Source organism: Protobothrops mucrosquamatus, unplaced genomic scaffold (genome assembly GCF_001527695.2).
Source record: "Protobothrops mucrosquamatus isolate PMUCROS unplaced genomic scaffold, P.Mucros_1.0 scaffold_168, whole genome shotgun sequence".
Classification (NCBI taxonomy): domain Eukaryota; kingdom Metazoa; phylum Chordata; class Lepidosauria; order Squamata; family Viperidae; genus Protobothrops; species Protobothrops mucrosquamatus.
The window spans coordinates 999530-1026093 of record NW_015386244.1 but is presented as its reverse complement, the minus strand read 5'-3'; the positions used below and the strand labels follow the sequence as shown (position 1 = coordinate 1026093).

General features: G+C 37.9%; 1 protein-coding gene across 1 annotated transcript in view; it reads left to right on the top strand.

Annotated features, from left to right (window-relative positions):
* Positions 1–26564, top strand: part of MTHFD1L (methylenetetrahydrofolate dehydrogenase (NADP+ dependent) 1 like) — a 130105-nt gene that overhangs the window by 69600 nt on the left and 33941 nt on the right. Inside the window, exons 20-23 of the mRNA XM_015821824.1 lie at positions 10736–10875; positions 13389–13430; positions 15487–15587; positions 19666–19843. Coding sequence (XP_015677310.1) covers positions 10736–10875; positions 13389–13430; positions 15487–15587; positions 19666–19843 — 461 coding nt within the window. The remainder of the gene's footprint in view (positions 1–10735; positions 10876–13388; positions 13431–15486; positions 15588–19665; positions 19844–26564) is intronic.

The window sequence follows — 26564 nt, the reverse complement described above, 5'->3', positions numbered from 1 at the left end:
ATGGGATTTCATATACTCCTTGATTTTCTAACTCAATTTTGTCTTTGGGGTTTCTTAGGATGGTGGATATTTTTCAGTTTGTGCAGAATGCTGTCTTGATGTTGTGTTTGTGGAGGATCTTGCTGATTCTGTCTGTGGTGCCTTTTATGTATGGGAGGAGGGCTTTGCCGTTTTCTTGTTCTCTGTCTTGGATTTTAGTAGGGGTTTCTTTTTGGATTAGGTTGGTAATCTTATTTCTTTGGAATCCGTTGGATGTTAGTACATTAGTGAGAGTGTGTAGTTCGGTTTTTAGGTGTTGTTCGTCAGCTAAGCGTTTTGTTCTGGAGATGAGTGTCTTGGCTACGGAGTTGATCTGTGCTGGGTGGTGGTGTGAGAGTGCGTGCAGATAGCGTTTTGTGTGTGTTTTCTTCTGGTAGATGGTGTGTCCTAGGGAACCATTGGATTTCTTGTAGACTAGGACATCCAGGAAGGGAAGTTGGTTATTAGCTTCTGTTTCCATGGTGAACTGTATTTTGGGTTGTAGGCTGTTGAGGTGTGTGAGGAAGTTGTCCAGTTTTTCTTTCCCATGTGGCCAGATTATGAAGGTGTCATCTACGTACCTGAGCCAGAGTTTGGGTTTTTTTTCTAGAGCTTGGGTTTCAAAGTGTTCCATGTAGAGGTTTGCAATGACAGGTGAGAGGGGTGATCCCATGGGTACTCCTTCTATTTGTTTGTATTTTTGTCCGTTATAGATGAAGTATGTGTTGGCTAGGCAGTGGTTGGTCAGATCTAGGATGTGCTTGGGGGGGTTATATTTGTTTTGGATAGCTGTCAAGTCTTCTTTGATTGGAACTTATATATATACATACATACTTATATATATACATACATACATACATACATACATACATACATACATACATACATATATATATATATAATATTTTCTATCCTAATTCAAATTGTTGGTCCTTAAGAAACAATGTAGTATTGAAGAGACCAGCTTAGAAATAATATATCACGAAACAATAGAAAAGATTGCAAACAACAAAAGAAAGCATACAACTTTATCCAAAGACTAACAATTATTCATAAAGGCAGTGTTTCTTTGTCATCCACTTCCCTAATAAGTCATGAGCAAATGTCTGCAAATAATTATTTCTTTTAGGAAATAATATTTCCAGCATACAGGACTATAATTTGGAATTACATCATATTTTAAACAAAGATTTCCCAAGCGGCCTTATCTCTTCTCAGGACAAACACCATAAAAAGCTGGATTACTCCCTGAAAAAAATGTTAATAATTGGGTTTCTTGAGAGACCCAGTGATGATATGTAGAGAAAAAAAAGAAGGCCATGGCTTGATATTTCCTGTGAAAGAGTGCCCATTGTATATTGCTGTTAGTATCTAATGTTTCTATTGTGTGGATTAATTTCCAGGAAAATATCCCTGGCAATCCGTGGTTGCATGTAGGCTTGTTTACTTAAAACTTAAAATCAATCACCTCAGTTTTTAAGACTCTAAAAGTTGCTTTATTGTGGAAGTAATATACAAAGCAATAAAATAACATAAAGTTTTCATCTCCTTGATGTTTCCTTAGCCTAGATTTTATACTCCGGAGTGGCACTATTGATAACAGTAGGACCAATGCCAATGAAACCATTAGCACAGTCATGTAGAGGAAGTGAATCTTTGGGCTAATTTCCAAAAGTCTTATTTCAATGAAATGTCATCTTTAAGAAATAAAATGCAAACTCATAGATTTAAACAAAGAATATAAGGAGGAAAACAAGTTTAATACTAAATTTTATGTATGCTATTGTACGCTCAGCAAGTGTATGTTTGTTTACATATCTCATTTATGCCTTACTTACCTTTCTGTATGTACACTGCTATTTATAAATGAATGTAGTGGAGAAGATGAGCCCATAAAGGAAAAGCCAAGTCTCTTCTCCCGCACAAAGCCCTTTAGGTCTTCACACCCGTTCTTGCTTCCCGTGTGTGTTAATAGCTTTGTAGTACCTGCTGTCACTAGTTGTCTAGACTCTAGAACACCCATCTAGCACCTTCCCCCTAATCCCACTATGTGAGAGAGGAAGAGTTCTCAGAGTCTCTGCTCTCCTCCTGCTGATTGCTAGGTCTCAAATACAAAGGTTGGCATTATTTTAATAATGCTACCTTCTGCCCTTAATTATATGGGACTAGACATGTCAGCTTTTCACTCCCTCCTTAGTAGATAGACCAATATCACAAGTTATGCAAAATCAGGCTTTGCATATAAGTTAAATAAGTATAGAAAAACATATAAAAGTTTGTTAAAGTCACAAAAGTTAATATACAAAAAAAAGAAAAAAGAAGAAGACCCTCTTCAAAGAAGAATAAAAAAAATACTAGAAGGAGGAATAAGAGCAGACACTTCCCGGAGTAGAAAGTTTTCTGGCTGAATAGCTGTAAACCTAAGCACCACTACTTTACATGGGTCTTTGGGTCACATTAGGAACCTGTGCAGAGTCCTGTGTTGTATAATGATGTTTTCCTGGATTAAGCTTGGGGGGGAAAGAAAGGTATTGAAAACACTTATCAGGTGACTATCACAATAATCTATCTGTCTGATAGTCAAGGCACCGTCCATAAAACTAAAGTCTTGTTTAATCAAAGCCCAAGGCTGTGCAAGAAAGAAACTGGGGCTATCTAGGAACTCTGAAGACAAATGGGGAAGACTTAGTAGAAGCTGACAGGCCAAAACAAAACAATCTTATTCTTTTCAATATGCAGCTTAAAGCAATGGGAGATCATCCAAAAGGAACTGTCTGACAGTCAAGGCACCGTCCATAAAACTAAAGTCTTGTTTAGTCAAAGCCCAAGGCTGTGCAAAAAAGAAACTGGGGCTATCTAGGAACTCTGAAGACAAATGGGGAAGACTTAGTAGAAGCTGACAGGCCAAAACAAAACAATCTTATTCTTTTCAATATGCAGCTTAAAGCAATGGGAGATCATCCAAAAGGAACTGTTAGTAAGACATGTATTGTTGCAGCTGACCATGCATTGTTATGAAGGCCTCCAGAAAAACATGAGCATTATGATTGTGACAATAATAACAAGATCTGTTCCTGAATCAAAGCACCCAAGAATATAAAGTCAATCATACAGATTTCATGCTATATAAGGCTTTCTAGAATAGGTCTGTCCTTGGAATTGTGCCGGGAAGAAAATATGTTCTATTATTGTAGCACAGGCTGCACAATAATAAGCGAATTGGGTTTGTTTCACAGTTTAGTCTCCTGTGAGGACATTTTTCAAAATGTATAGCAACAGCAGCTGTTACATTCCCTGCCAGCTTGCAAAGATGCACGCTGCATAAGAAAAGCAAGTCGCAGGACAGAAGGGTTTCCCTAAAACTTAGCAACTTTCTAGTGTATGCCAAATGTTTTTAAAACCTCTTGAAGTTTGTCATATAAAAGAAAAAAAATATTTTTTTCTTTTCAATGTTTGTTTTCACTTGTGACCTTTACAAAATATTGATGAGTCAGAGTGTGAATTTTCTATTCGGTACATGTCTGGTACCAAATATTGATCATCACTATATCTCATTATAATTTATAGACCTAATATACAACACTTCCACAGATTTTCCACATAGCAAAATCTGTCTGTCTGTCTGTCTGTCTGTCTGTCTGTCTATCTATCTATCTATCTATCTATCTATCTATCTATCTATCTATCTATCTATCTATCTATCTATCTATCTATCATAGCTTCACTAGAAGTGCCTCTGGGCAGTCTACAGTAATAAAGTAAAAATATGAAATAAATATTATAAAAAACAATGTAAAATATGAACAATCATTATTAAAAATTTAAATATTATAAAATATAGTAAACAAACCACAACCAAAGATACTAAGTATATAAACCACATATTAACCATGGTTAAAGAGCCACTTTAAAATATCGCTTGTTCCCTGGGACTCCCAAGCCTGGTATCATAACCAAATTTTGAGGGACTTCCTGAATGTTAACAGGGATGAAGGTGGGAGAATGTTCCATCAGGCGGGTGCTGTAGATGCCTTGACAATGGTACCCGCAGCATGCCCTCTCTGCCTAATCTAAGGGAACAGGCTGCCGTAATAGGGAAAGGCATAGCCTCCCATGACATGAAGGATTTTAAAGATCAAAATCAGCAACATGAATTGGATCCGGAAACAATCTGGCAGCCAGTGCAGCTCGTTGAGTAGAAGTGTAACATATGCTGTTCTTGGAGACAAAGATAACTTTCTGCGCCACTGTATCAGCTGGAACTTATAGAGCTAAACAGAAAATAGAACTAACACAGAGAAATTCTTTGTCAGCCATAGGCAAAATATTCTAGATCTTTCCTTCCTTCCCTCCCTCCCTCAGATTTAGCACACTGTCAAAAGAGCTACTTCTCATAACTTATTCCTATCAGTTCACAAAATAAAGGGATGCCCCAGTTCAAGTTAGATATGTAGGAGGCAGGAAATGGTAGCAGCTGGTCCTCCTCCCTTGCCTGATTTGTGCAATTTATCTTCATATAAAAAGCAAAAGTAAATGAGAAAATTCAAGGGCAAATCAACCGTTAATTGGGAAGCAGGTAGATATTTGTGAATAAGGCTAGAGTCAGGCATGCATCCGAAATTCCATATGAACTGTCAAGGCAGCAGTTGGAAATCAGCTTTCTCATCCAACTACATTTCATTAGAGGATCATTGGTTCACCTTTATGGGTAATCTCTTGGAGCTCTGTAGTAATTGCTTCCATCTCACACAAAAAGGTTTATTACGACATCACTGAAAATTATGTAATATTCAATCTGGGAATGTTATGATGCCTCTCATTGTTTCCTATGTTGATAAATTAATGCAAGGCTTCATTTTGCAATTGAAACAGTAAGAAATCCCCATGTCTATAATGATTGCATGGCATAGAATAAATACTTTGTCCACACTGTTCTATCAGCTGAGTAGGATCTCTTCTGCAGTAAGAGGAAAACATAGTTTACAGTAAATATATGGAGAATCTCTTAGTATTTGGTTTCCTCCCCACCCAGTGGCAATTGAGCCATCAAAACATTGCCCCACTTTGATTAAGACCAAATTACATATAATTCTTAATCAACCACAACACCTTTTTGACAATAAGTTATGGAAAAACTGCTTGTAGTTCACTGGAATGCTGATAAAATCTATCGTTTTAGGTCACATATTAAATCCAACAATCAATTAACAGAAATTCTTTGGACAAAAATTCAAAGTTATTTTTTTGTATAGACAAAAAGATAGCTCAGGTGATGGTACAAAGTAGTGACAGAAAAAATCATACATTGGGATTTGTTTTTCAAGAAAAATATATTTCAGGACTTATGGAATCATTTTCAAAGTTTTTAACTCAAAAATTCCCAAAAAACAAAAGCCCTCTGCCATCAATTTTTACCAATCAAGAGGAGCAAAATTGGACTTGGGGGCTTCATCCAGCTTTGGAGCTAGAGATTGCTCACCCTAGGACAGGCAGACGCTGATGGTAAATCCATTATAGGGAGTCCTTGATTTATGACCACAATTGATCCCAACATTTCTGTTGTTAAGTGAGACATTTGTTAAGTGAATTTTGCCCCATTTTACGACCTTTCTTGCCTCAGTTGTTAAGTGAATCACTGCAGTTGATAAGTTACTAACCCGGTTATTAAGTGAATTTGGCTTCCTCATTGACTTTGTCTGTCAGAAGGTCACAAAAGGTGATCACATGACCCCGGGACACCGCAACCGTCATAAATATGAACCAGTTGCCAAGCATCTGAATTTTGATCACATGATCATGGGGATGCTGGAAAGGTTGTAACAGTGAAAAATTGTCATAAGTTACTTTTTTTGCCGTTGTAAAATTGAACGGTCACCAGACAAACTGTTGTAAGTCAAGGACTACCTGTATACATAATTGAAAACAAATATTGATGTGTCAGTTACTTGAACCGTTCTCTCAATTCCCCCTCTCTCTCTTTTTTTTTTCCCTCCAAAATTGTTACTTTAAACCAAAAAAAGCTTCAGAGAACAGTACATTTGAATGAGAAGAGGATGTGATTTGGTCCAGTCTCTGTAATCATCCTCTGTAATTCCATGCAGACCCTATCCCTCTAGAGCCCAGCTGCTGTTCTTGGAAAGATTTGCTCATTTATCTCAAAATGTTGAATAGTTTGAATCCTCAAACGCCATTCTATAAAGATAAAGTAATACATGTAAATTATATATGTCTTTTTTTCCTTCCAGCCCAGGTTTGTATGATTTAAAACATGCATTATAGGACCACGAGCATCTGAAATATATTAGAAATTTACAGAGCAGAGCAAGTTTATGGAGTCATTTGGAACACGTGGAAAGATCTGAGAGTACTACATTCCACAATTGCTCATTTAGGAAGAGATGTGGGGTCATGTTGTAAAAACATCTAGTTCATTTACCCTTGCTGTTCTAACAAAAAAAATGTGGCATCCTTTCAGATGGATCTCGATCTATCCTGGTTTATTTTGGCAGCTGTTGTGTTTAGCAATGTGCTCTTTTACAAGAAACACTGAGCCTTGCTCCCCAACCAAAATGCCTTGGATCCCTGGGGTTAAAGTTCATGTGCTTCTGTAACTTTGAACTCCATAGTTTCCTTGCTGACAGCTGCAGAAGGAGAACTATGTTTACATCGTAGAATTATATGGCCACCAGCAATTCAGAATTTCCATTTCCTCTTGCATTGTTCTGGAATTTGGCGTCCACTATTCCATGTCCTAAAACTTAGCCTAGTGTGCATATTTTCTAGTGCTCTCTTCCAATGTGCTGTTTTGGTTTTTGATTTTGATGTGTTGACCCTAAATGCTTACCGTGCAAAGATTTGTTTTGTTGAAATCTACCTGTTTATGAGATTTTTAATAGTAGATAATGTTCTTATCTGTTTCATTTTGTGTCCTTCCAAACAAAAATGTCTAGTTTTTTAAAGGTCCCCTGCTATGTTAATGTTGATTATTGGATTCAGACCTCATATGGAACTGTGTTAAGCTATAACACAATTGCGGCTTTCTTCTATTTGTATATTGTTCTGAGTTTTAGTTTATAATTTAGTAGTCTGTAAAAATGCTTTCTAAAAGCATGTTCCATGTTAATAATTGCACTAAAAGTGTGGGTGATGTGTACCATAAATGCTGAATTGTCAGAATGTCTGGAGTTGTTTTTTTTTAAATTTCCCAGATAGTGTAAGTGAGATTATATGCAGTCACATATGTTATGTTATCTACTTTAGTGGGGGGGAGGAAATAAAGGCATTTCCTTTTATTTGTCTTTCTTCCCCCATCTTCTCTCTCTCTCTCTCTCTCTCTCTCTCTCTCTCTCTCTCTCTCTCTCTCTCTCCACCTTAAGGAAAAAAACGTGGGTGTATATTCAGACACAAACACACACAGCTTTGTTAAAGGATTCTAATAATTGAGATAACCCAATGACAGGAGTCAAAATGTAGTTTTCATTCTTGTTGTTACTCTTCTTTCATATGGAGAGAAAACTCTTGTGAACCGCAAGAGCCTTCTTTTGGAACCCTGATTTTCGTTTACACAAAAGATACTCTTTCTATTTCACACTCCGCTCCTGGAAAGCAAAGAGGACGGTGTGAGAGCCAAGCTGAGCTAATAGGCTTACTTTGGTTTCTTCTCCTTATATGTAGAATTACACATAGTATGAATGCCTGAAGAGCTTTATACAAACACAGAGTCTTGAAACGGAACACTTATTTAGTTATATCTACATAACTAGCCTCCAGAGTTACATGATTATTAAACAAAGACTAGTTGGAATCATTTTTGTCCTACTGGCCTCTATCTGGTTATATTTTTATTGGCACTCTGATTTGCCAGTAGGAAATAATACAAAAGTGATTGTGTTGAATATTTGAGCACAAACAAGGGTCAAAGTACATGGCTTTGGCACATGGCTTTATCTTTACATTTACTCTCTGTTTTATTTCCTTTGCAGTTGGTTACCTTCATCCTAGTGGCCTTTACACCGCATCCTGTTTCCTTCCTCTCCACTAGTCAGAGTGTCTGTACTCTTGACTTTGTATTTGTCAGACTTATGATGTTTTCAGTCCCCAGATTCATTGCATTAAATATTTTTGATGCTTTGTACCTCAGTTTTTCCCAATTCAAGCTAAAGTAAATGAGGAAACAAGTAATAAAATAAAAAGATCCAAATGTGGATTGGCTGACTGGATTTTTTTACCTAAAATCTTATATTCATTTGTTTTCTGAAAATAACTGTAATTTAAAATGTGCAGTAATAATGTTTTCTTTAAATTATATATGGGTTGTAAGTAAATATCAGTTCACTGATGAACCATAAGCACGTTTTCCTTGAATCATATAATGGCAGCTACTTACTTACATAGAATACTACTATGGTTCATTATCTGATCAACATTACTTAATTATGTTTCATCTGTTAACTATTTTAATACTATTTTTAATCATACATTTTAAACTTATCATTACTGGGGTAGTTGATGTATTATTACAATAATAGAGGTGTGAATGTAATCATGTGATTTGTCTTTTAGTATATGCGGTATTAGTTTGTTTCACTTTATAATTGCTCTTTTAAAATTGAAAAAAATTCATTGACTAAATAAATAAATACTCTGTCCTCATACTTATGTTTATATGACAGTAAGTGACACATTAAGATTCATATCATATCTTTTATTCAGGAGCGATTAGCCTGTTTGTAAAAGAATGTAATCTTGATGGAGGAATAGGGAAGAAAAAACAGTAACTCAGTCCTGGGAAAGTATGAGAAAGAAACTCAAAATAACCCTGCTTTGAATCAGTTTGGTATAAAATGGAGTGGAAAGAAAATCTGACAAGCTTTCAAGATTCTGTTGTTACATTCTACAACAATAAACAATGTTCCCATAATCTGTTTCCTGAACTGATCTGCCTTAAAAAGCTGACATTGTTTTTACGACAGTTTCTTCCTAGTGTTTTCTATATATCATGCAGTGTATAATCCTGATGAAGATTAGAATCCTTTGCATATGAGTTCAGAGTTGATGGGTAGGTGTGTCAAAATTGGCAAGATGGCAGACAGAGCAATCGCAGCCCATTCTGAAGATGCAATGTTGACACGTGTAGAAAAGGGGCGGGGTTTGCACTCATCTGCCATTTTGTCAATTATGAAACTCCCCAAAGTTAGTGGGAGGTCACACTTACAGCAAGAATTCCATGATGTGGCTTTAGGTAAGATTCTCTCTTGGCTGCAGGCCTTCAGCCATCAATATAAGACCTTTTCAGAACTAATGGCGTGAATTCTTCACCATAGAATAATAGGTTAGATCCTTGCTTGGAACAGATGCATTAAAATCAGTAAACCTGTGTTAATTTTATTAATAAGACCGTTTGGTTTTAATAATTCTGTTTAAAACTTAACTAGATTCCAGCTGATGTATGAGAGGTACTTTTAAGGCAGTTTATCATGTGAACATTTTGTTCCTGATCATGTAAAGATTTTCCAAACTGCGTGAAGATTTGGTAAAGCCTCTGACTTGTGAAAGTGGACTGAAGTGGCAGCCTTTGTGCAAAAGAAGTTTCTCAATATATGGAAAGAGCTTTCTAATCTGAACTTGAGAATGTATGTGCTTCAGGCAGTAGCTAAAGTTTGGTTTTAAAAAAAAACCCCACTCTCTGTGCAGGCTTGCTTGTTGTTGTGGTGGGAAAAGAGGATAAAAATCTATATATGTTTTTCTGAAGGAAAAATGGAGTAAAAATCTAAGAAGTAAACAACAAATAACTATTTGCATTAAGTAATTATTTAGCTGTATAATACCAAAATTGCTCTAGTAATTTTAACATTTTAACAGTTGGAGGATTTTTTTTCCTTAGGAATGGGTACATGATATATGGCATTGTGTAAATGTGTACCCTCTCCCGTGCAGTGACAATTGACATCGAGGTCAACTGTAGAATTGCCAAGGCAAGTTCTGCATTTGGCAGACTGCGGACTAACGTGTGGGACCGCCGTGGAATAAGCCTTGCTACTAAGTTTAAAGTTTACCAGGCAGCAGTGCTAACTACCCTAATGTATGCTAGTGAGACCTGGACAGTGTACAGGAGGCACGTCAGGCAACTGAATTACTTCCACATGACTTGCCTTCGCAGAATTCTGAGGATCCGGTGGCAGGATAAGATACCAGATACAGATGTCCTCTCCAGAGCAGGCCTACCATCAGTTTACACTCTGTTGATGAAAGCCCAGATGCGCTGGGCAGGCCACNTCTTGGCACAAGAGAAGCGAGCACTCCGTAAAGCCAGAGCTGCAAATGCTGAAGCAATAGTGTCCACATTTCTCTGTTCAGTATGTGGCAGAACATTCCGTGCTAACATCGGTCTTATCAGCCATCTACGGACACACCGCTGATGGCCCATAATCCATAAGATGTCAAGGTCTTCATCGAAATCGATGGACGAACAACAAATGTGTACAACACGTGTTTTTTTAAGGCATTGATTGAAATTTTAAGTGTGGGAGAATCTCCAATCTCTTCTTTAAAACTAAAGGCACTGCCTGTTCCTGTGAAAACATGGTCATTCATGATGAGGTGTCCTGCACAGATGAAGTTACTTGTGTATATACTGAACTGTGACAGACCTCAAATAGCAACATTTCCTGGGTTCACTGATCCACATTAACTTAAATTAACCCTTTATTCCCAACAGTAACTGAAGCTGGTTTCGGTGCTGATATTGGGATGGAGAAATTCTTCAACATCAAATGCAGAGCTTCTGGCTTGATTCCCAGTGTGGTTGTGCTTGTGGCTACAGTGAGGGCTTTGAAGATGCATGGAGGGGGGCCAAATGTAAGTGTCTCTACCTCTCAAATAAAACAGAGAATAAATCTTCAGAACTCCCTACTTTTTAAACAGCTTATCATTTGAAATATGTATAAACATTTCAGTTTTGGAACTGGTTGAAATGACTCCTAGCGCATTGCAAGCCAATTAACAGTCTCATCCTCTGTATTGTCAAGAGACAATAGTTTTAGAGGTATTCAAAGGAAGGCTCTCTACACAGCTTAAGAAGTTTAGGAAATGGAATCAAATCTGCTTGCTATTTTTTTTTACTTTTTTTTAACCCTTGAAGTTCATCCTTCACATTGCAATAACTGGCTTATGGTCCCACAGTTTGAACTATCACCCACTGCTAGTTCCTAAGTCTTTTTCCTACATCCCCCTAATTATTTCCTTATTTGAGCCAACTATGGGTACATTCCAATCAAAGCTAAGAACTTTGATCTGTTAAATTCATTGGGAGGGAATTATTAATTGTATGGAATTTAAAAGTACTCAGCTTGACTAAATTGCACCCCGTTTCTTTATCTTTTTTAAAAAAAAAATAATCTGATTGTAGCAATACTTTGAGGTACATATATTAGATCCTATATTTTCTGTCTTCCCTCCCAAAATTCTTGTGTTACTTTCTGTTCTCTCAGCCTGTCATCCAGGCATGCAGTCTGGCTTTTATCTTTTGATTCCTTACTTTTTTCTTTCATTTAATTTTAATTTCTTGTTTGAGCTTGATTCTTCCCCCCCTCCCCTTTTTCCCAAGGTTTTTCAAATTTCTATGCCACTGGATGCTGATGTTTAACTACAAGTACTAATTGTTCCAAGATTATATGCTAACTACTTTGGTTATAATCCATCAGTGCCTTTATACCTTTACACATGTCTTGTTTCTATTTTTGCTGTTCTCATTCTTCACTCTTAAAGCTACTATATATGAGCTGCAAAAAGTTGGATGATGCCAAAGAATTACCGAAAACTCTTAACTCTGCTACCATTTAGCGTTTGCCCAAATTTGTCCAATGGCAATCTTTTACATTAATACTTTAACATCATGCTAAAAGTACCACAAGTTTTGGGTTTTGCATCCTTATTTTTAAAATCTTTCTGCAAATTACTTTTTTTTAACCTTCCCTCCCCTCCCCATTGAAAATATTAATATTTTGCAAATGTGCCTTGTTGCATCCATTTTGGAAAGTATAAAATTCATTCATCTTGGTGTAATGCAGCTGTAATATGTTATTCTGGGATGCAGCCTTAATATTTGTACTCTCTTCACTTTTGGGAGGGTACCGACTCAGTTAACAAATATCAATGATTCTATATCTGATAACCCTTGTTTGTTTTTTTGTTTGTTTGTATGGGAAATGCATTTCTTTGAGACCTCAAGGAGACTGCACAACTGTTTTTTTTTTAAGTGTAGTTTCACCATTTTTTCACTAAATAAGATATTCAGTCTAAGCAAGAAAAACAACTGACCAACTGAACTAAATGTTTTTCCCTGAACTTTTTCAGTTCACCCTCCAACGTAAGGATTTGTTTTCTTTTCTTTTGTCTTTTCTTTTCTTTTCATTTCCTTTTTTTTTTTTTTTTGTATTTCCACTGAACTATTGCCAGGTGTAGTTTACTAGACTTATACTTCTTAGTAATTGTTTTTGAGTAATAGGATTATTTAGGATTTGGCAAGAACATGATTTCTTAGTAGGAAGCTGGAATTTATTAACTGGATTGACATATTATAGTAAGCTGTTAGGCTGATTTTAAAGGGCTTATGTGATGGGCAAACAGAGTTAGGGACTAAGTCATACTTATGATTAGGCTATAAATCACAGTTTGAAGCTATGGTTTATTGTTGTCTTTTCCGTTATGAACTCTGGTTTTGTGAATGAGCAAATGAAGGAATATAGTTTGCTTCATTTGTTTTTGTGCCCAATGAAACTTCTAACCAGTTCACAGAATATAATCCAAGAGCAGAGGTTCCTTAGCCTTCCTTTCATATGGTTTCTCTTGCGTTGCTATATTGTTCTTAAGTTGATTTAATCACATAGGATATCTGACATGAATTGGAGCAGAGATGGGAAGCAGGGGAGTACTTCTCAAGGCAGAAAGAAAGATCTGAGACTTCCTCCTACAATTGTTTCTTCTTCAAATTCCCATTGGGTTAGAAAAAATCATTTTCTAGCACAGAAAGTATGGTTAATTATTAAGTACTCTAACTTAAAAACATTCATTGAAATAGCTGTATTTTCAAATTAAAAACTAGATTGAGAACTTGAGTCTAGTTAGTATTATATAGTTGCAAAATATTAGAGATTTGTTTAGTCAGATATACAATAGTACAAATTTCCAAAATTCCCATATTAAAATCCTGGTAATTAAAAATATATGTACAAAGTAACATTAATAGTTTTTATGTAAATATTCAAATAAACATTTTGCATGGTTTCTCTATTCTAGAAATCATGATGATCACATATTTTAGGTGTGTCTAAATGTTTAACTATTCTTTAATTATTTGTTTGTAATTTCAGGTTATAGCTGGTGCACCTCTCAAGAAAGAATATACAGAAGAGGTGAGAACATTTCCTGTCTATATTAAAATCCATTTTTTTGGAAATATTTCCCCAAATAGCTATTACTAAATGGCTTAATCCAATGTATTGAAATGTATTTTTCTCCCAATAACATCCAACTCATATAAAAAGGTTACCTAGGAAGGCCCTCCTCATAATTCCAGAAAGTACAATTCACAATGCTAAGACTGGGAATATTTGTTTATTTGTTCAAATATTTTGTTCAATTACATACTGTAAGCTTCCAACCATAGGCTGACCTAAGGCAGTTAGGAACAACTCGGGAATACTAGTGGTATCTTTATTGTAAGCCTACATTAACCAAATGTTAACTTGCCTTTTGTAACTTTTGTTTGTATTATTTTAAGGGGTAATGGTAATAGTATGATGATTTATTTAAAACTGTACTTATTGTTTGCTTGTAAATTATTTTGGGTTTCACTAGGAGGAAAAAGATGGAAATTAAATTTGGTATTTAAACAAACTTGTCTCTGGAATATCACCAGCTTTTTAATGGCAAAAAATAACAAAGTCAGAGGTTCTGAATATAGTTGTGAGTTGCTTAAACCAGAGGTCACCAACCTTTCTTGGTTGGTGGACCAGAGGGAAAGGGAGGGGAAAGTATTTTTCACATGCGCATGCGAGCACATGCATGACGCAAATGGGGGGGGCTAGCACCCGTGTGATACTCACTAGCCCTGCCCCATTCTTGCACAGTGCGGAGCCCCATTTCCATGCTCTGCAATGCAGTGGCAGCTTGTTTTCACACCCCAAGGCATGGCGGCGGTCCGTTTTTGCATAGTGTGGCAGCATCCCATTTTTGTGCTTTGTGGCGTGGCGGCAGCTCATTTTTGCATCTCACGGCATGGTGGCATCCCATTTTTGCTCTTCGTGGCATGATGGCATCCTATTTTCGCCCCCCGAGGTGTGGCAGCGTCTCGTTTTCATGCCCCGAGGCATGGCGGCAGCCCATTTTTGCACCTCACAGCGCAGCGGCAGCCCGTTTTTGCATGGCATAGCGGCAGCCCATTTTCGCACCCTATGGCACAGGGGCAGCCCATTTTTGTGCCTCATGGCACAGTGGCATCTCTTTTTTGTGCTTTACCACATAGCGGCATCCCATTTTTGCACCTCGCAGTGCGGCTGAGTCCCATTTTTGCACCTCACGTTGCGGCAGTGGCCTGTTTTCGCACCTTGTGGCTCCAGCCTGTCCCGTGGCCAGTAGGCCATGGCCCACTACCAGGCTGCAGCCCACAGGCTATGGACCCCTGGCTTAAACAATTAGCTGTGAAAGGATAATACTTCTTGTTTTTCAGAAACAAGCACTTGTATTCACATAATCCATTGCTAGTATTTCTCTACTCTGTTTTCACACACTATTTTTTTGTTCCATTCAGATTCCAAGGTTGATTTTTTTTTACTAACTATTTACTGCAAGTCCATGTGGCCAAGGATGTGAATTCACTCATGCATCTTGATCAGCCAATAATAGCACTAAAAATATTGCTATGTAGATATTATCAATGAATATAATTTCATTTATGTACCAACCATAGTAGACTTGTAAGGTTTTCAATAGAAGCAGTTTCACATTCTAGTCCATATTCAAGTATCCCCTCAGTTGTGGAAATTAACTTAGGGCCAGTCACTGTCTCAGCCCAATCTACTTCAAAAGATTGCTGGTACAGGAATAAAATGAATGGAGATCCCTATGTAAGCCACTTGTCACTTCTAGAAGGTAGAAAGATATAAATCTAACAAATAATTATATCACAGGAAAGAAGGTAATTAATATATAAGAGGGAGATGGGCAATTTCTATTCAATTTCCCATACCTTTTTTTTCCTCTTAGCACATTTACATTTCTTTATAGGGAGTTTGACAGGCATTTCTGTTTAAGATAGTTGGACATAAGAACTAATGTAGGTGGACAGAAATTCATTGCACTGATCCATATTGTATATTAAGTGCACAGTAATAAAACATTTTTCTATTAGGAATAAACAAACAGAACAAATTTACATTTGTTTTTGATTTTCTTTCATTCCCCATACAGAATATCAAGCTGGTGTCAGATGGTTGCAGCAACTTGCTGAAGCAAATTCAAATTACCCAGCAGTTTGGGGTTCCTGTGGTTCTGGCACTTAATGTTTTCAGGTAAAATAATTTGTCTCTTCTACACCTAAGAAAAAAGAAATTATGAGCATTATTTCTATGTGAACTAGATTCTATCTTATGTTTTTTCCTCCAAAATCTTTTTTTTTATTAATTAACTATTGTGAGAGGTTGTGTGTGGATTGGTTGCCGGTATTGCCTCATTAAAATATAATTTCAGCATTAAAGAATTGAGGGGACATTGATATGAAAGTCAGCAGATGAGCCTAAGCAACAGATATGGCAATAGAAGTGATGAAGAAGAGGCAGCCCAACTGATGTAGAAATAGAGGAACTGAGAAGAAATAAGGCAGTGGTGGCGAACCTATGGCACGGGTGCCAGAGGTGGCACTCAGAGCCCTCTCTGTGGGCACGCGCGCTGTCGCCCTACCCCTAGGCCTTCAGCTGGGTTTTATAAAACTTTTTCACTTTAAGCCTCCGCCGCCGTGTGCAAAAAAAAAAAAAGGTTCAGTCAATTTCAACTTCTCGCAGGGAAAAAAAGGTCTTGCAAAGTTGGAATTGATTGATTGAACTTTTTAGTCCCACCCAGTCTGCTGTTACCACCGCAGCCACGCCCAGCCAATGGGCCACGCCCAGCCAATGGGCCACGCCCAGCCAATGGACCATGCCCAGCCAATGGGCCACACCCACCCGGCACTCGACGATGCATAAATGGGTTTTGGGTTGCAGTTTGGGCACTCAGTCTCTAAAAGGTTCGCCATCACTGAACTAAGGCAATTAGCAGCTTCCTGACTATTTGGGAGATATACAGCCCTCACCATATCACAGACATTCTATGTTGATTCAAGGTTTTACCCATGAGAAAGTTTTTTGCAAGTATATATAAAATTCAAATTTCTAGCTATCTTTGACCATTACAAAGTGGAGACTGTAGAATGGGATTTTGAAGTAAACCTGTTTTCAACTTCCTCTGCTTTCTTGAGACTAATGGCATCCTTAGCATAATTCAGTTATGCCAAAACTCAAGTGCAGAGACCTCATTGAGCAACTACCACCATTACATTCTTGCAGGATGCAAGTAGGTAAGGCAGGGTATGATGATGCCATCACGCACATGTTGTGACTTTTAGTCTCATGCCCTTGCCCTTCCTTTTCCCCTCTCCCTTACAGACATCCATCCTGAACTTCTTACCTTTATTTCAACCGTAATATGAGAAGTGTACTGAAAATGTGATGTGTTGATGATCAGTCCTTTCTTTTTACATTATTTATTTTCTTAAATTTGTAATTTGTTTAATGATACCCTATAGTTTATATTAAAAGCCATTCCTGAAAAAGGAACAACCTATCTATCTGAATTATTTGCTTGGAATTTCCCCATGTTTTAAAAAAGCTGAAAGCAGCCTGGAAGAGAATGAAGTGATTGGGGCTGCATTCTTCTTTGCATCATGCTTTCGTTTTTCCTGAAGCTATTCTTTGCTAATAGTGAATGTCTGTTAACTATTCAATTTGTAGAAAGAGATGGAACATTTATTTTAAGGTATGCATGCAGAATTTTGTTTTCGTTTTGCAAGTCTGTGTTCGTTACACATATTGCCTCCAAAATCGAAGAGCTATATGCAATTATCTTGTTCCGAGTTTTCTGCAAAAAAAGAAAACTGAGCATCTGCTTTGATTGGCTATACAAATTTTTGGACTTCAGGCTCTTTCATCCAGCCACCTGTTGAATGCATCCAGTTAAATACCAGTTCCACAGGTTCTTTTTGATTATACAGGTGTTAATAATCTTCTAAAGTACAGAATAGTTGTCCAAATGCTTAAGATGACAAATCTTTCATTGAGGCGTAGTTCTTCTTATTAAGATAATAATATCCTAATAATAATTATTAATAATATCCTAGTAAATACCTAATAATAATTAGGATAATATACTAATACTAATGACACCAATATGTATACAGAAAGATCCTTTTTTAAAAGCTGATGAAAACCATGCTGAATTTATTTAATAATAATAATGGCAATAAAAGTAGAAATTCCAGTAATTCTATTTAAAGCTATATGATACTTGAGGCAAGAAGTCCCACCCTGTAAGTAATAATTCAGATCTTAATCTGTGCCAGACATTAGTTATATCCAGTCCTGGAGATAGGTCTTATGCAAAAAAAAGTTGAAATTGACCTGAAATGAGTACATCTGTCTCACAAAGAAGTAACTATGGCGATCAGTCATATACAAGATATGAGAAGAGAAAACACCTTCATATTAGAGTATATTCTTTAATAATAAATTTGAACAGCCTCATCACTTTCAATTTTAAAGAACTGAAGGTATGGAACAACTTAATTAGGGAGATTGATTGATTGATGTCAGCCCAACAAGTTAGAGCAGATTAAAAAACCAATACCATATAGTTCATAATTACTTTTATTATAACCGCTATAGTAACAGACTCTTGCGATTCTGAATATGCTTTCCCCCCCCCACTTGTGCAGATCAATTCTGCCTATGATCGATGAATATTAACACAAATGAAATAATCCAATAAATCTTTTTTGGGGCAGAATGAACTCTCCTGCTGAGATTAATTTATTCTGTGAGAGGGCCTGTATTTTCTCACATTATTTTCTTGGCCCAGCCTCTTTCCCCGGTCCTTCAAGGCCATTCTTTATTCTCTCTACAGTTATGTACCATCCAGTCAGTGTCAAGTCTTAATGGCCATGAAGACAGATTTTTCTCCAGTATGATCTGTCCCTAATCTAGTCCTTCAGGTCTTCCAAAGGTGAACCATCTCCACTGTAACCGAGTCCATTCCCCTTGCTGTTGGTCATCCTGGTTTGCTTTTTCCTTCCACATTTCCCATCATTAAAGCCTTCTCCAGAATTAAGGAGAGTGGCTAATTTTAAATATTTTGTTTACTTCTTACATGCGACCAGTCAAAATAATATTCAAAACAAACTTTCAATTATATCAAAGAAACCCCTTCAGCATAAAAACATTTGTGTGTATTGTACATACTGAAGGTTTTCGGGAAAAGGTGATGGAAGGCGAGTCAGGTCTGAATGGGAAGAAGTTGAAGTTCAAGTCAACCTTAAAAGCTCTGCCTGTGATTTGGGATCCATTCCTCCAGGGGCTAATTCTTAATTAATTAGGAGGAACAGGAAAACTACTAGGAATTGGATGATCAGATTACTCAAGCAGTCAGGTGGAGGGTGTGGGAAAGAAAAAGAAATATCAGCTTCTGACCTTTACAGCAAACCAGTGTCTATTGCTATGATTAATTTGTAGGTATTGGTAGATATTTGAGCTCATTGTGTGTATATAAATTATTTTTCTCTTGCTGGGATTGCTTACCTGTCATGACATTAAAAATAAGATCGTGCAAGGTTTGTATGCATAAGTATCCAATGACATTTATTAATAGAATTAATCTACCCAAATCTACTATTGTCATCCATTTTCCAGCATGGAGAACTGTTAAGTATATATGATCAGGGCCCCTTTAAAAGGGCCACAGCATATGGAGCTGGTCCAGAAAGTGCCTCTTCACAGTGGAATAGCAGGCAAAAGCAAGCTATAGGTACCTGAGCTACGTGCATACAAATGAAGAAGGTACCACTGCTTATCTATGTAGCGGAGTTTTGAGGTAGACAGGCCTACCCAAAGGCTAACAGAGCTGCTAAGCAAAAATTTTCCTGCATGGTGAATGGTGCTGACAGCAAAAAGGTCTATTTCCTCTAAAGCAGGGGTTCACAAACCCTGATCCGTGGACCGGCACTGGGCGATGGCATGCCAGAAACTGGGCCGCTCAAACAAGTGAAGCCCCATCCGTGGGATGCAGGCAACATGTGAAACCACGGCCCCTCTGCTCTGCGAAAAAACCTCTCTCCACAGAAACGGTCCCTGGTGCCCAAAAGGTTGGGGGCTTCTGTTCTAAATCACACTGCCCTTCTTCCTCCACTGCCATTCTGCCAGAGTCCATCTGTGATATTACTCTAGGTCTGGGTGGGAGGCTCCAAACCTGATGTTGCATTGAACCCCCAAATTCCTTAAGCCAACCCTGCCTATGATTAATGAATATCACCGCAAATGAAATAATCCAAAACTATTTTGTTGGCAGAACGGACTCTCCTGCTGAGATTAATTTAGTCTGTGAGATGGCCAAACAGTTTGGAGCTTTTGATGCAGTCCCTTGCCGGCACTGGTCAGAGGGGGGCAGAGGAGCTATGGAGTTGGCTGAAGCTGTAAAGAGAGCTGCTAACCAAAAGAGCAACTTCAGATATCTCTATGACCTGGAGGTAAGCAAGGTTGCAAGAGGGAACATGTGATAATGCCTGTATTCACTCAGTCATTATATCTAGCAGTACCTAATTTTGTGTGTGTGTCTGTATGTGTGTGTGTGTGCGCGTGCACATATATAGAGGCACATGCACATGCCTTTGAATCAGGTTTATTCTTGGTGACTGCCTTGACAAGTCCCTGCAATATTCTTTTTTTTTTTAAAGCTTTTTTTAAAGCTTTTTCAGAAATGGACTGTTCTACTTTGAGTGCAGATATTGCTTTTGAAACTACAGCGCCACCATAATGGTTGAAACAGACCACTTCAACTGTAAAACAACTGTTTTGGTCTCAAAATGGGGCATTTCAAATTGGTAATGGTTTGAATTAAAACATTTTGCTCACCCTTTTTAGTAAATATCTTAAACAGTGCTTTTTTTCTAAAAAGAAAAGGTGCCGAAACTCACACATGTCATACAACCCACCTTGCCTACCCTACAAGGTTCCATCCCAAAAAGGTGCCGGAACTCCGTTCTAGGTGTTCTATGAGAAAAAAAAGCCCTGATATTAAATGCCCCTTTCCACACTTACAGTATGTAGCTCAAGTGTGTTTCCGTTTAGGATAATATTTTGCATAAGCGTAAGATCTTTATATTCCCCTTCATCCAACTGCCAAAAGTCAAAAAGAAACTTTCTTTTTTTTTCAAATCCTTCTTTGATAGCAGCAATATAATTTTTAACATGAGATGTAATGTGAAATACTATATATTTCTTCAGAGATTGGTGGTGTGTGTGTGTTGCACTCACGAGGAATAAAATGGGAGGCATTCTGATTGAGGTTGTGCTTCAAAGAACTCTGCAAGGTTGTACCAGAGAAGAGGAGACTTTTCCACCTGTTTTTTCTGCTGCAGCCTCTCACATGCATTCTGTGCAACTCCTCAAAAGCATAAGAGTTATTATGCTAGACATGTATTTAAATGGAGAATTGGCAAAAAAAGAAACAACCACTCTTTTCACATAGGATTAGGCTACCATCCTTCCTAATCCCAGCCAACAATTCTCTCTTTTGTAGAGATCTGTGTAGGTAAACATATAAACAAATAAGTCTCCTTCACATGTTGTTGCTGGTGTGATCTGTAGTTGACACTCTTGTCAACTCCATGGAATTTTGTAACACAATCCATCTCATGCATTATTCTAAGATGTACATATAGAACCCCCTTGTGTTATTTATTATTCATTTTCCATGTGATAAGTTACTACTTAACAAAAGTTCATGTCACACTATTGGCTCCCAGTTCATATTATTATCCAGCGTTTGTATGATAAGACAATGATGCTGTATGAGCCTTGGAGAAGCATATTCAGCTTAGATATTATATCACTTATGTGGCAAAGAGAAAAGAGTAACCATTCTTTTCATTCTATGATTGGGTTGCCTTCACACACGGGTAAATCTATGTATGACCACCCTTTCTGAAGAACTGTAGCATCTTTATCCTTTTGCTGCTGTAATTAGAAAAGTCCCATGAGATCGGCTACAAAGAGATGATTTAGTGTGAAGCTTGAATTAGTTTAGGAGTTTTGTAAAATAGCATTCTTGAAAGAGGCTACATATGTGGGATGGTCTATGAGTATCTACCGTGTTTCCCTGAAAATAAGATATGGGATGGTCTATGAGTATCTACCGTGTTTCCCTGGTCTTATTTTTTAATTATTTTTTTGCCTCCAAAAGAGGCACCAGGTCTTATCTTTGGGGGGGGGTGTCTTTTCCATCATTTCACCTCACGCATGTTGCCCCCAGCCTCCATTTCGCCATCAGAGGCCTTTAGGAAATGCCTCTGCAGCCGAGAACCAAGCTACGGATTCAATCTGGAACTCAGTTCTCTGCTGCAGAGGCCTTTCCAGAAGACCTTTGGTGGCAAAATGGAGGCTGGAGGGAGTAACATGCACATCAATCTGGAGCTCCATTCTCAACTGCAGAGGCACTTCCTGTAGGCTTCTGATAGTGCAAGCGGCGGTGAGCGGCCGCAGAAGAAGTAGGCTGGCGAGGCAGGTGTTGGTTCATGGGAGACCTGGGTGCAGGGCACATGGGGCAGCTCCACACACCCCACCCTACCTTGATTTTTAGGCGTGCACCTTGCTCCAAAACTAGGACTTATTTTGGGGGCAGGGCTTATATTAGGCCCACCCCCCAAATCAAGCTAGGGCTTATTTTCAGGGTAGGTCTTACTTTTGGGGAAACACAGTAGATAGGAAATAAAGAGGTAGGGGGTATTGAGACAAGGCTATATACTTTTGCCTTATTTATTCAATTTATATTCTGAATATGAGGGAAGCTGGATTGGAAGAAAATGAGTATGGTTTCAAAATTGGAGGAAGAAACATCAACAATCTGTACTATGCTGATGATTATGCCCCAATAGCAGAACATGCAAATGATTCAGAAGTTCTAGTAATGAAAATCAAGCAGCACAGTGAAAAACATAGGCTTACGTTTAATAGCAGACCAAAGTAATTACAATAAGTACAGCCTAACAATGAGGATACTGAAGTGATAAATAGCAAGGAAACCAATAGTCAGGAAATATGTGACTGGTTAGCATTTGAAAGAGTAGTATTGAAAACCTTGAAAAAGATATTCTGATACAAGGATAGGTCTATACCAGGGGTAGATAACCTCGGCTCTTTTATGACTCATGGACTTCAACTCCCAGAATTCCTGAGTCAGCATGGCTGACTCAAGAATTCTGGGAGTTGAAGTCCACGAGTCATAAAAGAGCCGAGGTTGCCTACCCCTGGTATAGACCTACAAACATCAGATTTGTGCAAGCAATAGTTTTTTCCTCTGACACTCTTTGAAGAAAGCAAAAGTTGAACCCTGAAGAATCAGATCAGAAAATGTATTAATGCTTTTGAACCTTAGAGCAGACTCCCAAGAATAGTATGGATGCTCAAGAAAAAAAAATAGATTATCCAGCAAATCTGCCCAGAGTTTTCACTCAAGACACAAACATCCAAACCCAAACTATCCTATTTCAGATACATTATACACAGTTTTAACTGTCTGAAGAAGTTCATAATGTTTTGGAAAAGGGAAAGGGAAACAAACGCGAGGAGTGAAAGGATACAGTTACAGTGTAGATGGACGCTCTGTTGAAAGACATAGAGGACAGGTGTAGATTGTCCTGAAGAAAATTTATCTATGTGATTGCTAACAGTCAACATAAACTTGATGGCACATAATCAAAGTAGGAGTTTACTTCCCTACTGTCAGGCACTGAGCCAAGACAGAACAGAATTCAAGGTACCGAAACATTCTCACACATTCTGGTGAGAGAGAAGTTCCCTAAGGATTGGCTCCAGCATGAATGTCCGAAAGCTCAGATGACTAAACCTCTGGTGACTGATCCAGATTGGATCCCGCAACATTATCCTGGAACGCATATTTGCCTCACTTACAAGTATATAATTAAGACATTAGCACTTGTTAATTTCTCTCTAATTTAGAATCAGGATTACATTTAATTTTCATTTTTCCACGTTCAGTAGTCTTTGGACAAATTAATTAAGTTGGCATATAGCACTGAATTAATAATGCTTTAGAATTAATATAATCTAAAAAAAATATTTGCTCCTTCTTTGGTATTTTCTAAATTTTTGCATATCTTTGTCGTTGAATATTATTAGAGCTTCATGTAGATCTAATGTATGAACAGAATTTGAACAAATAATACCTACATTTGTTGCTTGTTTCACTTATTACGGGGCCAGTTATGTGAATACCTTATTAGACAATCAAGGCAGATTTCAGCCAGCCGTATCCTATATAAATCTCATTAATCTCACCAGGGCTTCCAGTTCCTGAAACCCATCGTGCCCTGCTAAAACAATTCTGAAGACCGCCATAAAAAGTTATTTGTAAAAAGATTACAAAACTGTTTCTAAAGCCATGAGTTTCTATCAGTTTACCATCAGAATATAGTCTTGAGATGAAGATTTGTAAGAATAGTGATTCTTCCAAAGAGTAGTTGTGATGTCAAGAGTCTTCCCAACCCTTTTCCCTTCCTCTTCTCAGTTGCTACCCATGGCCTTTTCCTGCTCTTACTCTCCTCCCCACCCACCACCCCAAACCTCTCCTGTGTTTCAGAACAACTTCATTTAAGACTAGATCTGGAACAAAAGAGACTTTACATGATAGCTATTATTTGTCTTTCTGAACTATTTCTTTCATGTTCTCAAACACCAGGTGGGAAGTGGCTGGATATTGCTAGATTGAAATAAATCTTTTTTTTTAATCACAGGTGGAGGTGTAGATTCATGTTACAGTTAAACTTTCATGAGCTCTTTATTCCCCATATTATGAAACCAGATCTGCCTAAGAAGGGTGCTTTGAGTGTAAGAATCTCTCTGTGATCCACATGGCTTGTAGAGTAAAAAGAAAAAGATGAAATTACAAACAGATTTATGAAAGGGTCCTAGAAAAGTGACAACAAAAAGAAATGAAAGCTGCAAACTGCTGAATCAGCTGCTGTTTTAGCACCAGGCCATCTCAATCCAGAGCACCTTGAACTTTGTTCTGTCTTGGCTCAGTGCCTGACAGTAGATGTAAGGAAGATATAAAATGGCTTCACTGAGCCTCTGACAGGGGGCTATTTATTATTTCTCCCAGCCTACATAGAAATGGAAATGCTAATTTCCAAGCTCAAGGCTATTTTACAAATGTGCACACATGTGTATGTCTGTCTGTACTCCATTCTTTTTGCTGTGATACCAAAGATTAATAAAGGAAACATAATTATCAAAAACAGTCAACTTCTGTTTTAATCTGAAAGCATTCAGGAAGGTGAACATACTGTACAGTTGTTGTTGTTGTTGTTGTTGTTGTTGTTGTTATTCTTCGTACAAATATGGCTCCGGTTGCTGGAATTGGGTATGTCTAGTTTAACGAAGAGAAGGACGAGGGGGGACATGATAGCAGTGTTCCAATATCTCAGGGGCTGCCACAAAGAAGAGGGTGTCAAGCTATTTTCCAAGGCGCCTGAAGGCAGGACAAGAAGCAACGGGTGGAAACTAACCAAAGAAAGAAGCAACCTAGAACTAAGGAGAAACTTCCTGACAGTTAGAACAATTAACCAGTGGAACAACCTGCCTCCAGAAGCGGTGAATGCTCCAACACTGGAAGTTTTAAAGAAGAAACTGGACAGCCGTTTGTCCGAAATGGTATAGGGTTTCCTGCCTGAGCAGGGGGTTGGACTAGATGACCTCCAAGATCCCTTCCAACTTTACTACTACTACTACTACTACTACTACTACTACTACTACTACTACTACTACTACTACTACTACTACTATTATTATTATTATTATTATTATTATTATTATTATTATTTCCCTTGTGCAGAAAATAATGATTTTTTTTTCAGCACATGGAATACTGGGGTTCTATCTTTGGCCCATGTGGGGAAAGAAGGAAGGAGGAAAGGAAGGAAAGGAAGCATCCAGATTTGAGGCATGTAGAGATGTAATATCGAAATAACCATGAGCTTATAACAGCAGAGATGGATGACCCTCAGCCCTAAGCCTGCATATGTTTTTCAGACTGTATCTGCTCCTTTCTGGCCAGCTTATAGAGAAATGCAGTGTCAAAAGGCAAAGAATGTATAATCCCATCCACAATACTGCCACGTTATTCTTTCGTTTATGTTCAAATCAATTAATTAATTATAGGACACTGTTTACAATGTAGTGTTTAGGGTTTTTCTTTCGCTAACCCAACTTGTTGTGCCAGAGAGAAAGAGAATAGGAAGCTTTAAAAACGAAAGATAACTTTCTTTCGTTTTCACACCCGTCAAAAAAATTTTCCATTTAAACTAATTTTTTCTGGTAGTGTTATCAGAAGTCACCTATAAATGTTTTGGAGCTAGGGTTGGACTGAGAAACAGGCAGGTCCTGGTTTTAAAATGTGAAGAATTCCTGTTCCTTCATATGTGTTTTTGCCATAAAATAATGAAGGCGACGGCTCTTTGCTGCTGGTATTTCTGAAAAGAGCTGATGCTGTTATTGCTTATAGTGCTGTAAAGCAATAAATTCTATGTATGCCTTCAGTGGCTGACAGTTTAAATGAATCTGTTTCCACACACTGCATACATATGGGAAAATGCATGGAAGTTAGATTGCTATTAACCCATTAGTCTCAGGCCTTGTGCTTCAGAGTAAACTCAAAAGGGGCTTATTGTTCTGCAGAATAACATCAGGGCTAAGCACTAGAACTGTGCAGGCCTGGAGAAGTTTGCATATAATGTTAATTCCATAATATATGTCATATGCAATATGAACATACGTTGTTGCATGTTCAAATTTAACTGAAACACTTTCATTGATGAAACAGGCCAGATTTAGCATACAGTACACATAAGTCAGGGGTGTCCAAACTTTTTTCAAAGAGGGCCAGATTGCATGAAGTGAACGTGCTGGAGGGCCGAACAATTTTCCGAACATTCTTTGAACCATTAAAATTAAATGCAAATGAATTATTTTATGCCAAGTTAATTGCGTAGGCATGCGTGCAACTCCCCGCTCCCCCCCCTCCACCCACCTTATGTCCTGCTCTCTATTCCCTCCTTTTCCTGTTTTGGAAACTTCCGTACTCCAATCCTCTGGATTGGCACCATCTAAGCCGCTGCTGCTTGCTTGATTCCCCCCAGCACTCTTTTTTTTTCTTTTACTGCTCCCTCTCCC